The 17030-nt window shown below is 41.1% G+C and overlaps 2 protein-coding genes across 2 annotated transcripts; both read right to left on the bottom strand.

Annotated features, from left to right (window-relative positions):
- Positions 1–1096: 1096 nt before the first annotated feature.
- On the bottom strand, positions 1097–2032 carry LOC112930514 (olfactory receptor 4D9-like). Its single transcript, XM_026012865.1, has one exon. The coding sequence runs from the start codon at positions 2030–2032 to the stop codon at positions 1097–1099; it is 936 nt and encodes a 311-aa protein (XP_025868650.1).
- A 7789-nt stretch (positions 2033–9821) lies between these two features.
- OR4D6 (olfactory receptor family 4 subfamily D member 6) lies at positions 9822–10757 on the bottom strand. The gene has a single exon (XM_026012866.1). It carries the CDS (start codon positions 10755–10757, stop codon positions 9822–9824), a length of 936 nt encoding a protein of 311 aa, XP_025868651.1.
- Between the last annotated feature and the right edge of the window lie 6273 nt (positions 10758–17030).

Here is a 17030-nt window from a genome sequence, read left to right as displayed (position 1 = left end):
TGATTCTATACAGACATACATAGATGCTAAGACCTTGAGTATAAGATCATAGTACACTCTGATTTAGGCATTTCAATTTCTTTGTCTTCCATGAGGAAGTATCTATTCAGAAAATAAAGTCAGTTTTAAATACTAAAAAGCAAACTTAAATAGAATTTGGCATCTTCTTACATTCATTTCATTCCATTTCCACAGATTCAATCAACACTTACAGCTTTTTACAGGACAGGCACTATTCTAGATACTAGGAATATAAAGAAAAACCAGATCTAGTAATGTGAAGTTTTATGGGATATTTTAATACATTGTGGTAAGGGAAATGATAAAGGAGCGCACATAGGAAAAATAAAAGTATTTATTGGGTTGGATACAGCTTTTTCTTTTTTCAACTATCAAGCCAGCTTATGCCCTAGGCAGTGGTATGAATGGTAGGATAGACTGTTCCAGATTCTTGCCATTGTTTTTATGCAGTCTCATTTTGTAAGGCCCCAATCTAAGTCCCAGGTCACATCCAGTTCTGACAGAGTCATAGGAAGTAAAAGGCAATGGAAACCCTTGAAAGCTAAATCTTTATGTATTCCGAGTGGTTGTAGGGGTTGTGCTAGTGTATTTTATAGGTGAATTGACTAAAAGAAGGTCCAAAGCTGCTGACAAAGCAGAGGTGATAGAGAAGAATGTTTATAAGCAGTATTTGGTATATGCTTAATAAAATAGTCATAGGGTAACTATTGCTGGACTGGGACCTAGCTGCTGGAGCCCTGCTATGTTGAGATAGATGTCCCTGTTGCCTACTGCATGTCTGGACATTGCAGTGCTATTCTTCACTCTGTTGCTGGGACACCCAAGACCTTTTATTATATTTCACATTTGTTCCCTGCTTGTTGTCAATTGCTCTTCAAGGACTGTGTTCTTCCTGTTTAACTTCCTGTAGGTGTTTCTTCTCCATACCAGTGTTTCAGGTCACTGATCCTTTGTGTCTGTATAACTACTATAGTTAATCGTCTATGCATAGTTGGGCCCCAATATGTGACAGCTAATATTTTAAGAACACATTTCAATTATATGCTTTTATCTTGATCAACAATCTATAATGAGCCTATGTCCTTTCAGAAAACATAAGTCTTCTCTTCAGTCTCCTCATGGCTGACTTCATCTCCTGGTTCCTCAGGGTGTAGATCATGGGGTTCAGAACAGGGATGATGACTGTGAAGGTGATGGAGACGGCTCTGTCCATGGGGAGGGCAGTGAAGGGTCGGGCATAGACATAGATGCAGGGCACAAAGTGAAGGGTCACCACAGTGATGTGAGCTGTGCAGGTGGAGATGGCTTTCCTCCTGCCTTCCCCAGTGTGAGACCTCAGCATCATCAAGATGACTGTGTAGGACACAAGAAGAAGGACAAACCACAGGGTAGTGACCAGACCATTGTTGGAAATCATTAAGACCTCAAGAACAAAGGTGTCAGTGCAGGCAAGTTTGAGGACCTGGGGGACATCGCAGTAGAAGCCATCAACAACATTAGGCCCACAGAAGGGGAGGGGCAGCAACAGGGAAATCTGCACGATGGAGTGGACAAAGCCCCCCACCCAGGAGGCCACAATGAGGGCAGTGCATCGCCCCCTACTCATGATGGTCACGTAGTGCAAGGGCTTGGAGATGGCCATGTAGCGGTCAAAGGCCATCACAGAGAGAGAAAAAATGTCTGCCCCACCGAGCAGGTGGAAGAAGAACATCTGAGTGATGCAACCATTGAAGGAGATGGTCTTTGTCCTTGACAGAAGGTCCACGAGGACCTTGGGAGCAGTGATGGAGGAGAAGCAGATGTCCAAGACTGAGAGGTTGCGGAGCAGGAAGTACATAGGGGTGTGAAGTCGGGACTCATAGGTCACAGTCACCATGATGGCAACATTTGCTAACACAGTTGTCACATAAACTACAGATAGAAAGAAAAATAAGAGCAAGCTCAGCTCTTGAGACTGGGTAAGTCCACAAAAAATAAATTCAGACACCTTGGAATGATTTCTCAGGGCCATTGGATGATATTTCTTCCTCCATGTACAACTTTGAAAGAAACAATAATAGTGCTGAGGCATTGAAATCAAGCAAAGATTTATCTCTTACATGGAAACTGAACATGCATAAATATTTTTTTCATGCTATATCTTATCCTTCATGAACCTGCTGTGTTACCTAGGAAGTCACTCAGTTCTACTTGCTTTAGCTCCTGCATTAGTCCAAAATGTGGTTTGAGCTAGATCAATCATTTCCCTACTGTATTTAGTGGGGCCTTTGGCATCTGTTAAAATCCACCCCTAGGGATCCCTGGGTGGCGCAGCGGTTTCGCGCCTGTCTTTGGCCCAGGGTGCGATCTTGGAGACCCGGGATCGAATCCCACATCGGGCTCCCGGTGTGGAGCCTGCTTCTCCCTCTGCCCCCGCCCCCCTCTCTCTTACTATCATAAATAAATAAAAATTTAAAAAATGTTAAAAAAAATCCACCCCTAGATGTTATCAAGGAAGAAAACTAAGGAAGGTTTCGTGGAAGGAGCTGTGGGTTCCCTACACCTCTGTGAGCGGGAGCACCTCTGATTTTATTCTCATTCCAATTTGTTTCTGTGCAGTAAAAGCCATTGGAATAAATCACCTCTCATAGGCCTTTCAGTGACCACATGATAGGAATTGATTTGAACAGCATGTTATAAAAGTTACCGCACACCTCATAACAATTTTTCTTATATCCCTTTGAAATTAGAGGGGAAGGTATAAGCATTCCCACATCAGTTAATACTGAAACTGAAAAACTGACCTCAATAAACACTAAGTCAGTTTTCCAAGATCGTATAGGAAATCAGTGGCACAGGAAACGTAACCCAAATCTCCTCTGTCTCTTACTTCTAGGATCTTTCTACTCTTCCATGCTACCTGCAGCTTCAGAATATATAAATACAAGAATAATTTGTGTTTTTAAAAAGAGATTGTATTTATTCATTTGAGAGAGAGAAAGAGAGAACACAAGTGGTGGGAGAGGCAGAGAGAGAGCGAGAGCGAGAGCGAGAGCGAGAGAGAGAGAGAGAGAGAAAAGCAGACTCCCTGCTGAGCTGGGCGTGGGGCTCCATCCTAGGACCCGGTAATCATGACCCAAGCCAAAGGCAGATATTTAACCATCTGAGCCACCCATGCGCCCCAAGAATAATTTGTATAAGAGAATTTACAGAATTTTCCTATTGTTTTCAAGGGTGTATTTCATCAGCCCCTTCATTTCCTCTCTCCATGGCCAAGGTATTTTAGACCATTGCCTTTCTATTATCTTTCAAAAATGACAGGTCTTTTTTTTTTTTTTTTTTTTTTACTTTTTAAAATTTCATTTCATCGATTCCCAGAGGTTGAGGCTTAACACAAAGATGGCAAGGATGGTACTGGAGAGGGTTTTGTTCACAAAGAAGACAGCAAAGTCCAGGCCTGCATCTGCATACATAGAGACAGGGCATGATGTAGAAGCTTACCACAAGGATGTAGGCTATACGGGTACACCCTTCCTATAAAACCTGAACAGTTTCTGATGAGTTTAGGATTTGCATTTCCTGACAGAGTACAGATCAACACCAAATGGAACAATGGTAGCTTCCTGCCTTGGTGGCCCATAGGTTCTCTTACTATAGAGTCCTGCTTGGGCAGGGAGTGGGGCAGATCCAATTTAGAGAATTTTCAATTCATCCTGTTTTGCCTGTGTGAGTCAGGAGTGAGCAACCTTTTATTGTTTGAGGGTTGATTTCGAAAAAATAAAATTCCAGGGAGGCTTAAGTGACATACATAAGGGGATAGAGAGAGCTAGTGTAGTCAGACTATGGCTTTCAGCACAATACACATTCCACCCATGTTGCTTCAATAATTTCTGAGAAGATTTATCATGTTGGTAGGAGTGACAAAGTTAACTCAGAGGAAAAAAGCCATCTTCAGCCTAAGCATCTGTCTGAACCACCATCTAGATGGCCCCCAGATCAAGTTCACCTGGCAAGCACCGTTCTTGGTCTGTGTAGAAACAAGCTTTGCAAGTCTTCAGAAATTCGGTGGCTAAGTAAACCCTAAACATACATCGCATCGCCTTTGCTCTGGAGAATATGACTATTTGCCTTATTTCCTGTTTATTCTGTCTCTGTGAGGACAGCAGGTACTGATAGGTAGCATGTTTTATCCAAAAGACTTCTACTGAGCCACTCACATTGTAAGGAACTCGGACACTGTAAAAGCTCTTCTGAAGATTCTACTTTCTTTTTTTTATTTTTTATTTTTTATTTTTATTTTTTTTTTAAGATTCTACTTTCTTTGCCTTTCCCAGTGAGTCCCCTTCTCTTTGTCCCTAGTTATAACCACTTATCATTTCTCCTTCGATCATTGCAAATTTCCCAACTGGTCTTTCCTTTGGTGTAGTTTTCTCTAATTCATCCTGTCTGTTTTTTCCAGAAATGTAATTACAAGTCACAAATGGGACCATATATTTCTTTTTTTTTCCTTTTTAAAAATTTAAATTCAATTTGCAACATATATAGTACATCATTATTTTCAGATGTAGTTTTCAATGATTTGTCATTTGTGTATAACACCCAGTGCTCATCCCATCACATGCCCTCCTTAAAGCCCATCATCCAGTTACCCCATCCTCCCACCCACCTCCCCTTCAGCAACCCTCAGTTTGTTTCCCAGAGTTAAAAATCTCACATGGTTTGTCTTCCTCTCTGTTTTTTTGACTGAATGGGGAAAAGCCAGGGACCATATATTCCTTTATTTAAAAATCTTTAATGGTTCCCTATTATCTACAGAATAAAGATTAAACTCCTCTTGGTATTATCTGGTACCCTGTTTCTTTTGATCCTCTGTTTCAGGTGTTTAAATGTCATGCAAAATTCTTGCTGGCCCACGCCTTTGGGTCACCCCTCTACCCACCATGCCCTCACCACTCCCAGAACCTCCTACTTACCCAGCTTCACAAACACTGATCTTTCAACACTCAGGTTCAGAGTCTTCTGTGAAAACTTTCCTTTTTTTTAATTTATAGATTAATTTTTATTGGTGTTCAATTTACCAACATACAGAAAAACACCCAGTGCTCATCCCGTCAAGTGTCCCCCTCAGTGCCCGTCACCCATTCCCCCCCACCCCCCGCCCTCCTCCCCTTCCACCACCCCTAGTTCGTTTCCTGACACCCCTTTTGGTGTCATCATTCCCTGCACTGACTTCTCTTCTTGTGCCTATAACAGATTATTCCATTTAATTTCTTACCTGTCTCTCCTTAGTTTTGTATAGTTTCCCCTCATGTTCATCCTGCCTGCTCAGTGTTTCATTCATCCTAACATCACCAAAGCTTTACCTAGTCTGGGGCATGAGTAAGGTGCTCAAAAAATGTTTTCCTTATTGTTTTTATTTTTATTCTTAAAAATATTTTATTTATTTGAGAGAGAGAGAGAGAGAGCACAAGGAGGGGGAGGCAGACTTTCCACTGAGTATGGAGCATGGGGAACATTAAAAATAGTGAAAGGGAATAAAGAGGAAAGGAGAGAAAATGAGTGGGAAATATCAGAGAGGGAGACAGAACATGGGAGACTCCTAACTCTGGGAAACGAACAAGGGGTAGTGGAAGGGGAGATGGGCGGGGGGATGGAGTGACTGGGTGACGGGCACTGAGGGGGGCACTTGACAGGATGAGCACTGGGTGTTATACTACATGTTGGCAAATCGAACTCCAATAAAAAAAAAAAGGAAGACCTTGGCAGAATGTAAAATGCTACTCAGTAGAAGAACAGCTTCTCTTTGAACCAATTAGATTGTTTGTATTTCCATGAATTTGTGTGGATTAACCAAGTGGACTAGAGGTTTCAGGGCTAAGTCATCGGGTTTGAGAATAAAGCTGGCTCTGGATCAAAGGCAAAAGAGACCCAGTGAATCAGGGGCCGTGTGTGGATATGGGGCTGCCTTGGAAACCTCTATAGTTTTGAAGGGAATTTAGGGCATTTTAAAGTCATTTTTTTGGGGCGCCAGTCATTCAAGTGTCTTCCTTCAGCTCAGGTCATGATTCTAGGGTCCTGGGATAGAGGAGGTTGAGTCCCCCATCAGGCTTCTTGGTCAGTGGGGAGCCTGCCTCTCCCTCTCTTGCTGCTCCTTCTGCTTGTGCTCTCTCTTTTTGTCAAATAAATAAAATCTTTTTTAAAAATCGTGTTTTTTTAAGGAAGCACCCATCTTGTGGGAAAATGCTCTGTGTCCCCCAGGGACAGACCCTAAGCTGGAACAAAATCTCCTTAAATACAATTCGGTTATTCCACCAAATGCAAGCTGCTTTCTCTTTAAGCATGCAGACCCGTGTGTGTGACCCCTTACTAGAAAGACATTCCTCCTTTCCCAATATTTAACATCCACTTCATTTTCTCTCACCAAAGAGAGCTATTTTTGCAGTGTCTTATACACCAGATACATTGTTCACGTTTATCCTATTCGTGCATAATCCACAATGTCTCACACTGGCAGTTCCATGTCCTTACCTAAGCCTTCAGTATCCAGCCAGGAATTCGCACCTCTAAGACTGGGCGGGTGGCTGTCAGCATATATGAAGCTGGGGAACCATCATGTTCTTCTCAAGATGAATTGCACTAGTCTTCAAGGTCTTCTCTTCCACCTTCACAGTGGAAAGGGAAGACTCAGGGAGTCATGTCACCACAGCTCTTCTGTTTGCCCCAATGTGTCCCTGACACATGCACTAGTCCCTCAGGCCCAAGCCAAATATGAGAATTAGCAAAGGGAATTTTATTGGTGTGGAAAGAGAATGGACCTTCTCCAATCATGTTGGAGTTCCAGTGGGAGTTATTAAACAGTTCCCAAGTCATTATTGCACGCAAGTCCACACATATGCACACGCACACACAAACACACACGTGTGTGCACACACACACACATACCCACGTTTCTGTGCTTTTCAAATTCTTGTAAACCCCAGAAGGCATGAATCTATCTGTTCTGTGATTTTCTGAGATTTAGGGGAACATATATATTTTTTTTATTTAGGGGAACATATTAATAGAAACATCTAATGTCGTATGATCCTTCATTCTCAAAGTGAGCAACATTCCCAAAGGAACAAAAACTGGTCCGTGGGGGCCCAAAAAATCTTAGATATTACAGTGCTGTGTGGCCCTTCAAAGAGCCTCAGTACAGGGATGCCTGGGTGGCTCAGTGGTTCGGCACCTGCCTTTGGCTCGGGTCATGATCCTGAGATCTGGGATCGAGTCCCGCATTGGGGTCCCTGCAGGGAGCCTGCTTCTCCTTCTGCCTGTGTCTCTGCCTCTCTCTCTCAGTCTGTGCCTCTCATGAATAAATAAATAAATCTTTAAAACAGGACAAAGAACCTCAGTACATAAAAAGATATACAGTATATCTTTGGTATTAAATTTTCTTGTGGGAGAGCAATTAGGAAAAATATCTAAGACACCTAACTCTGGGAAATGAACAAGGGGTAGTGCAAGGGGAGGTGGGAGGGGGGTTGGGATGACTGGGTGATGGGCATTGAGGGGGGCACTTGGCGGGATGAGCACTGGGTGTTATGCTATATGTTGGCAAATTGAACTCCAATAAAAATTAAAAAAAAATAAAAATAAAAAAATCTTTAAAAATATCTAATAAAGTTCCTTGGAGGGGGGCAATCATTTTTAAAAATTTGAGAAGTATTGGTGTATAATTAAAGTCTTGGTCTAGCCTCTTCCCATAAGTGGCCTGAAGTGATTTCTGAAAATGGCTTACTATTCACTCGAGCCAGAAAACCTTACAAAAATCATGCAAATCTTCATGTTCACCTTAAGAACACACATGAAGGGATCTCTGGGTGACTCAGCCATTTAGCCCCTGCCTTTGGCCCAGGGTGTGATCATGGAGCCCCGGGATTGAGTCCCGCATCTGGCTCCCTGCATGGAGCCTGCTTCTCCCTCTGCCAATGTCTCTGCCTCTCTTTCTGTGTCTCTCATGAATAAATACATAAAATCTTTAAAAAAAAGAACACACATAAAACTACCCACGCCATCAAGGGTATGCATATCTGAAAAGCCACCAAGTATCTGAAAGATGTCACTTTGCAGAACCATTGTGTGCCATTCTGTTGCTATAATAGTAACAGTAGAGTTGGTAGGTACATCCAGGCCAAACAGTCGGCCAAAAAGAGAGCTGAATTTTTACTGCATGTGCTTAAAAATGCAGAGTGATGCTGAACTTAAGGGTTTAGATGTGGGTTCTCTGGTCATTGAGTGCAATCCAGGTGAACAAATGCCCCAAGATGCAGTGTAAAACTCACAAGGCTTATGGTCAGATTAACCCATATGAGCGCTCTCCCTGACATAGAAATGATCCTTACTGATAAGAGCATGTTGTTCCTAAAACAGAAGAGGGGTTGCATAGAAGAAAAAGATATCTTGGAAGAAACTAAAGGGGAAAAAAAGCACCTTATGGTCCAGCAGTAAATTCTGCATAAAGTAAAAACAAATAGAAGTTAAAAAAAGTCTTGGCCTAATGTTTCTGTCTTGTAGGATGTAGAGAAGATCATAGACATGTGTCACTTACCAGGACATTTTAATGCATCATAACAATTTGCAAAACATGGTTTTGTTTGTTGCAATTTCTTGAGCTTCTTTACTAATTGTCTGATTTTTTGAATGACTATTGCAGGCTGAAAGGTAGAATTTGATGTGAGCATAGGGAATAGAGGGTTATTTATTGTCTTTCTACATATTAAATTCCTTGAACTCTTTCTCTTAGGAGAGAGGTGTTTTACAACACAGACCCAGTGGCTATTCCTAAATGACCCTGCACACAATAGATTTCTTTCCTCTCCTGGTACATGAAGTGGGTCTTGAGTATGTGAAATGGTATTTCCTGGGTATTTTCATTGTTGTTGTTCTAAGCAACTTCTCTTGAATTGTCAGGCATTCAAGGACAAAAAGTGTAAATTTGCTTTCTAGCTATAAAAACACTGAGGGTGAAATGGGGAGAGAAAGGAGGGAAGAAGAAAGTTCAGGTTAACATAAAATAAATTACCTTTGTGGATTTTGTGCAGACATATCCCCAGACCATGCAAGCACTTTTGAGGTTAATTTCAGTGGGAAGATCAGTAAAATGGGCCTGAGAAGAGAAAATTCTTGGTCTATGTGTAGATTTGTCTACGTATGTATCTGACTGAACATAACTTAAAGCATTTCTTCTCTTTTCACTAGTTGGTGAAATATATTGAAGATTCTGTATTCAAAATATTAAATCAAGAAGTGATTTTAATAATTAACTGGAAATACAGGGTCACTAGAGAGAGCACGTATGAAATAAACACATCCATAATCTTCATATATTCATATTTAGGATTAGAGGGATAGACAATAGGGAATGTGGATTGTATGCCTGATTAACTCCATGAGCGGTGCTAATCTTCAGAACGACCATCCTCTCCACACTATCATTCTCCATTGTCATGACAACCTTGTGAACAGACAAGATCATTTCCATATTGCAGGTGGTAAAAGTAAGGTAAAATATGTTGACATAAGAATCACAGATTACACCAAAATGGCATTAGGTAATTGATTTCCATCTTCTACCCCCTGCTTCTCCCAAGTTCACAAGCCCAATAGCTCATGTTCAATCTCATCTCTTCCTTTTGTTGTTAGATTCCTGCTAAGAGTTGAGAGGCTATGAGGATATACAGAAATGACTGGTGAGAGAGCCGGTGGTCTGTTGCCTCAGGATAGCAGTTTGAGGAAACCAGATCATAGATTTCCAGTCTCCATGTGAGTGCTCACTCCCGCTAACTGCTCTCAGAAGGTCCAAGCCTTCTCTGCAGTCTTTTCATGGCTGACTTCATCTCCTGGTTCCTCAGCGTATAGATCATGGGGTTCAGCATGGGGGTAATGACTGTGTTATTGATGGATACAACTATGTCCATGGGCAGCGTGATGAAGGGCCGGCAGTAGATGTAGACGCAAGGCACGAAGTGCAGGGTCACCACGAAGATATGGGAAGTGCAGGTGGACAGGGCCTTGTTCCGCCCCTCCCCAGAGTGAGATCTCAGCATCACCAGAATGACGGTGTAGGAGCCCAGGAGCAGGAGGAACCACAGCAGGGTCACCAGCCCATTGTTAGAGATCATGAGAAGCTCCAGGGCAAAGGTGTCGGTACAGGCCAGCTTAATCACTTGGGGCACATCACAGTAGAAGGCATCCAGGATGTTGGGGCCACAGAAAGGGAGTGGAAGCATGAGAGTTACCTGGACAATTGAGTGCAAACCACCACCCACCCAGGAAGCCACCACCAAGCCCACCCACATCTCTCTCCTCATAATGGTCACATAATGCAGGGGTTTGGCGATTGCAAGGTACCTGTCATAGGCCATAACAGAGAGGAAGAAAATGTCTGCCCCACCAGCAAAGTGGAAGAAGAAGATCTGTGCCATGCAGCCATTGTAGGAGATGGTTTTCCTTTCTGATAACAGATCCACCAGGAACTTGGGAACAGTGACAGATGAAAAGACAATGTCCAGGACTGATTTGTTCCGCAGCAGAAAGTACATGGGAGAGTGAAGGTGAGACTCACAGGTGATGGTCACCACAATGAGGACATTGCCCAGCACAGTTGCTACATATACAGCAAGGAAGACCACAAACAAGAACAATTCTAGCTCGTGGAAGTGAGTGAGTTCCAGAAAGACAAATTCCTTCACATTGGTGTGGTTGCTCTGGCCCATGGTGCAGATCACCCTCCTCCAGGTCTACCTTGGGAAAAGGTATGTTAGGGTTAGGAGCACAGTGTCATGAGGCAACAGCATCATTTACTGTATATTCTTATAAGGCTCTTTCAAGCACCCAGATCATCATGACCACTCAGAAAAACTGGGCTAAGGTCTCCCCTTTTGTGGCCTGGAAATTCTTTATCCTGATAACTCTTTGATCCTATTGGAAATACTCTGAGTGGACAGCAAGAGCCATCATACTCCAATGCCTTTCCTCTGACAAGAGGGAGATGGCAGGACTAGGGTCATTTGACTAATGGCTTGCCTTCTGTCCTGCAAGAGTAACTTCCTCACATGTATGCAGAGCTTTATACTTTACCAAAGGCTTTCACCTGCAACAGCTCATATTGATTTTTATTCTCATGATGTCTCTGTGGGGTCCAGAGAGTGGTTACAATCACCTCCATGTTACATACAGGAAGCTGAAGTTTCAAGCGGTTCACGTCTAGCCCACATTTGCACAATTGCAAAGTTAGTCAGTGGCAAATCAAGGATTCAAATCCAAATAATTTTTCAGACTTGACAAAGACCAAATGTTAGTTGGGCTCCTCCAAGCCCTTGACCTCGGCTTTCTGTCCTTTCAACGAGGCCTCGACCTCGGCTTTCTGTCTTTCCTTGCTAAGAATCCTGCTACATCAGTTTAACAAGAATCTCAGAAGCTCCCACTCTTGGTGTCTGATCAAATGTGTCATCCCAGACCCTTAATATCTAACTCCTTGTATCTAAATCCTTGGCTTATCTTTGCAAGAGTCCTGTTAGGCCAGTTTAGCAAGAATTCTTTGGCCTTGATGTGTCCCCTTAGCTATGTTCCATACACAGACCCCCTCACTCTGCTCATTGGCTATAAATCCCAACCTGTCCTTGTTGTATTTGGAGTTAAGCTTTTTTTTTTTAAGATTTTATTTATTTATTCATGACGAAGAGAGAGAGAGAGAGGCAGAGACACAGGCACAGGGAGAGAGAGAGAGAGAGAAGCAGGGCCCATGCAGGGAGCCCAACGTGGGAGTCGGTCCCGGGTCTCCAGCATCACACCCTGGGCAGAAGGCAGCACCAAACCGCTGGGGCCACTGGGGCTGCCCTGGAGTTAAGCTTAATCTCTCTCCTCTATTGCAATAGTTTTGACCCCTGCTGGAATAGTCTGAATAAAATTTGTCTTGCCATTTTAAACAAGTGTCCAATGAATAATTTTTGTTTATCAGACTCCAGAGGTTTCCCCCTGTACCATTTCTTCCAGACCAGAGAGTCTGGAACTTACTTTGGTTTTTCAGAATTATAGTGGGTAGATAAGGCTTAAGCAGTTAATTATATAGTGTAACTATTTAATCCCCTTTCCTTCTTTAAAGAAAAGAAGAATCAGCCCCTCATAGTACCCTTTCTTGCACTTAGAGACACTTGGACCTCACTGGGCCCACAGGGCTCTTGATAGAGTATAGAACTGCAGTCATTGTTCAGAGCACATTCAGGTGTCACAGACAAGCTGATTATTAAAATTTCAGAGGTGACAACCCAAAACTCCTCATTTTAGGGGTGAACAGAGAAGATTGTTTATTTTTCAAGAACCAGCCTGACTTGGTGAAACATGGAGAGTATTTTTTTTTTAATATTCAAATACTTTTGTGGGTTTTTTTTTTTTTTTTTGTTTGTCGTGAAAACACTTAGGATCTACTCTTTTAACAAATTTCAAGTATACATTTTAACTGTAGTCGCCATGCTGTACATTAGATCTCCAGAACTTAATCATCTTGCATAAATCAAACATTGTGTTCCCTGACCAACATTTCCTGTCTCCCACTCCCCCCAGCCCCTAGCAACCACCATTCTACTCTCTGCTTCTATGAGTAGAGCACATTATGCTGAGTGAAATAAGCCAGACACAGAAAGACAAATACTGCATGATCTCACTTATATGTGGATTCTAAAATAGAATATAAGATCCCTTGTATTCTTTTCATTAGAACCATTTAACCATTGAAGTGAGGTTTTGTTTTTTTTTAATTTAAGGATTTTTTTTTAAATATAATCCGATTGGAATCCTTTGTATGCCAGCATCCGGGAACAGCATGTTACCTAAAACTGGTACTCTGGAGTTTTTTACTGCCACCTAACAAATAGCAGAGAGCCTTGCAAATGATATTCTGTATTCAGAAGTATGTTATTGTCTTTAACAAGGATGTCTACAAAGAAGAGCCCTCCTTAGGATGGTATCAAGGACGGGATCTGTTCAGGGTTCCCCATGTGAGACCACAAGGGAAACATCTGTCCTGGACCCCAGTATAAGGGAGAGCTCCCCTGGGAAACCAGTGAGATTCTTCTTCCTAGACAATGAAGACTTAGTACTGGGCCATTTTCCCCTTGCCATGTCTTCCATACACTTGAAACATATAGATGGCTTAATTTCCTATGCCATACTTTTTCAAATGTAGTCTCTTAACAGCTTCTTATTTACATTTTATTTTTTTATCATGTGTGTTTCTTTTTGTAGCTGTAAGATCTCCCTAATCCTTTATAGAATGCAATGGGTAAATACATTGACTGCTAAGGTAGAGGACGGGTTTTGTAGGTATATGGCAATCAGGCAGGTTGAGAATAACCATTGGCCATGAGGGCTAGACTGACTTGGGAGTAGCCAGCCAGGCAAGCATAGCATCTTGGGAGACATGGGTTGGAGAGGGAATATGGAAACTAGGGGTCGGTGTGTGGCATTGGGAGTCAGGCTGTAGAATATATATGAATAAAGGGTCACAAAGGTCATATATTGACCTCTTCAGTTTACCTAGTTGGGCCCCAATTATTTTTATATAATGCTGCTCTTAACATTTTGTAAAAGCATTTTTTGAGTGCATCTCTAAGTCCAGAGATGGACTTACTAGGTCAGATGATATGTTAGTTTTTTAGTTTTAGCTGATGAGTAAGGTATTGTAAAGAAGCAGCCTAATTTTGGTTGTGTTTGAATGCTTCATTTCTTTATCTTTTTGTTTGATTTCCTTTTTGGAGGTAGATGCTATGAGCTGAAATAAATTATATTACTTTTAAATTCTCATGGGAATAGAAGACTGAAGATTTTGTCTTCCATTAATATAGATTTTGTCTTCTAGTAATATAAATATCAAAAAATAATTAATACATTAGAATGAAGTTTAAATGTTTTGATAATTTTAGGGGTAGAGAACTTTGTAAGCATGACACCAACGATGATTAGATTTGACTGAAAGAAATAGGAACCATTTATGTTTCAAAAGTGTTAAAAATAAATGAAAAACCAGTCACTTTTGTTTCTGCATAAGCCCTTCGAATGACAATTCACATGAAAAGCTCATCGTAAACTTCAAAGCACTAGGTATTAGTATCACTATAATGTTCATGGCATTATGTAATTGTGTTTCTCTCCCTGCATCTAGCTAGTTTTTATTTATTTATTTATTTTTATTTTTATTTTTATTTTTTGGCTTTTATAATCTAGCTAGTTTTTAATCTCTTTTTTAGAGAAAGATTGTGCCAATTATTTTCTATATATTGTAGGTGCTCAGTGATGTTTATGGAATGAGTTTTAGTGAAAAAAATCACTTCTAATTTGAATGTGTCTTGAGAAGCCTACTATTTTACCTAAGAGGCTAGAGATATTAATCAGCCTAAGGCTTTTAGCTGTAACAAGCAGGTACTACAAGAATTGCACATGGATATGATACCTTTCAGGAACTGAAGACTGAACACTATTGAAATCCTAAAATTGTGTGTAGGCTAAGCTAGGTTGCCTACCATTGTGTCTTCAGGTACTCTCACCTACCTTTGCGTTAGCAAGAGGAGTCTGTCAGTTGCCCCATCTCCACTGCTCTGCTCCTCTTTTCCCAAATGCATTCACAGTCCACACTGCTTCCTTAGACACTGAGTTGGAAGTCTCAAATAATAATCAGCATAGGGAATAGTGTCAGGTATTTGTAGGAAACACAATTTTCAATGGGGGAGCTGGCAGTTGCAGATGCAACGGGAGTTATTAAAAAGTTACTAAGCAACATGTGGGATTTTTCCATCCGTCTTTCTGTTCTTGCTTTCTAGTTCAATTCCACTGTGGTCTGAGAGATTACCTTAATGACCTGTGAAGGTGTGATTGTGGCCCAGAATATGGTCTATCCTGGTGTTTGTTTTTTACACATATAAGTGAAATCATATGGTATTTGTCTAAGTCTGACTTATTTCACTTAGTCCATCCATGTTGATGCAAATGCCAAGATCTTATCCTTGTTAATAGCTGTATATTACTCCAGGGTGCATTTGGGTCTGTGTATGTGTCACCTCTTCTTTGTCTATTCATCTGTTATGGACACTTGGGTTGCTTCCATATCTTAGCTATTGTAAATAATGCTGCATTAAACATAGGGCGTATGTTTTTGGATTAGTGTTTTCATTTTCTTTGGGTAAATATGTAGTAATGAAATTACTGGATCAAATGGTATTTCTAGAGGAACCTCCATGCTCTTTTCCACAGTGGCTGCACCAATTTACATTTCTACCAACGGTGCATGAAGGTTCCTTTTTTCATGGGGCTGTTGAAACTCCTGTTTCAGAGGAAGTATATAAAGTTTAAAACAAAGTTCCAGGCACCAAGCGAGCACTTTTTTAGAGAGGTGTATTACCAATGGTGACTCATGGGCATGATGGAGTATATGTCATGGACTTCATGTTGACATACGCTAAATGCAGAAAAACTGAGTCCCCTATGAGACATATGCAAGTTCAGAGGGAGGTGGTAGCAGAGGTGGTTTTAGGGATTTAGTCTTCTTGAGATTAAAGCATCAATAAAGGGGCTCTTTTTGGTCATTCTTGTATCATGTCTTTAAAAATTCAGTTTAGAGAGTAGCCTTGAGAAAGAACATTCACAGTTTAAGGGTAGGATTTCTTAGCACCATTAATTCTATTTTATATTTGATAGGTTGACAGCAGAAGGAGAGGCAGAGGGATATACTACCCTGGATGTTACTTTACAAACAAATTAGAATGATTTATCATCAGGGATTTTTGACATAATGGGAATCCCTGAACTCTTTCTGTAAAGGTATAGAGACTCTCTGAACTTAGAAGAGAGGATATTCTTTTCTTTTTTTTTAAATAATAAATTTATTTTTTTATTGGTGTTCAATTTACCAACATACAGAATAACACCCAGTGCTCATCCCGTCAAGTGCCCCCCTCAGTGCTCGTCACCCATTCACCCTCACCCCCGCCCTCCTCCCCTTCCATCAAAATCCTAGAGGAGAACACAGGCAACACCCTTTTTGAACTTGGCCACAGTAACTTCTTGCAAGATACATCCACAAAGGCAAAAGAAACAAAAGAAAAAATGAACTATTGGGACTTCATCAAGATAAGAAGCTTTTGCACAGCAAAGGATACAGTCAACAAAACTAAAAGACAACCTACAGAATGGGAGAAGATATTTGCAAATGACGTATCAGATAAAGGGCTAGTTTCCAAGATCTATAAAGAACTTATTAAACTCAACACCAAAGAAACAATCCAACAATGAAATGGGCAAAAGACATGAAGAGAAATCTCACAGAGGAAGACATGGACATGGCCAACATGCACATGAGGATATTCTTTTCTTGAGACAGAGGGGAAAGTCCCTGCTCTCACTATAAAACAGAGAATTCAGTCTGCACCCAGAACCACACAGAGAGATGGAAACCTAACATAAATTACACAAATTACATATATTATATAATTTAATTCCCACACTTATTGTGCCAAATAGATGTGAAATTAAATATTAATCACTTTTAAATTAGGAGCATCCCCTTGGTAGACTTAGAGAAGGAGTTTGTGACAGCACAAGTGATATCCATAACTTGTCAGTCAGCACCTTGTGGCTCTGGGATTGGAACCGTGGTCATCTGAAAAATACCCACCTGGCAGATTAATGTGGTGATTACATAAAACAGCAACTGTGCTGTCTAGCACAACACTCCATGAATAATAGGTAAACATTAATTCCTTTATGTATTCTGTAGGGGAATGTGGGAGACATCTTGGGCATTGCTCATTCTCCAATTAGATGACAACATCAGAACTAATAACAAACATTTTATCTCACCGATTAAGCCTTTGCCAGTTTCAAATGTCTTAAAATTTGTGGCTTGACCATTTGGATCAACCATTTTTGTTTTACAGGTGTCCTGATGGCTATGTTCATATCAGTGTAAGCAACCAGCCCTGCATCAGACTGGGATTCGT

This window comes from Vulpes vulpes, chromosome 5, assembly GCF_048418805.1.
Source record: "Vulpes vulpes isolate BD-2025 chromosome 5, VulVul3, whole genome shotgun sequence".
NCBI classification, from domain to species: domain Eukaryota; kingdom Metazoa; phylum Chordata; class Mammalia; order Carnivora; family Canidae; genus Vulpes; species Vulpes vulpes.
The sequence above is the reverse complement of the archived record's forward strand: the minus strand, read 5'-3'. Positions and strand labels throughout refer to the sequence as shown.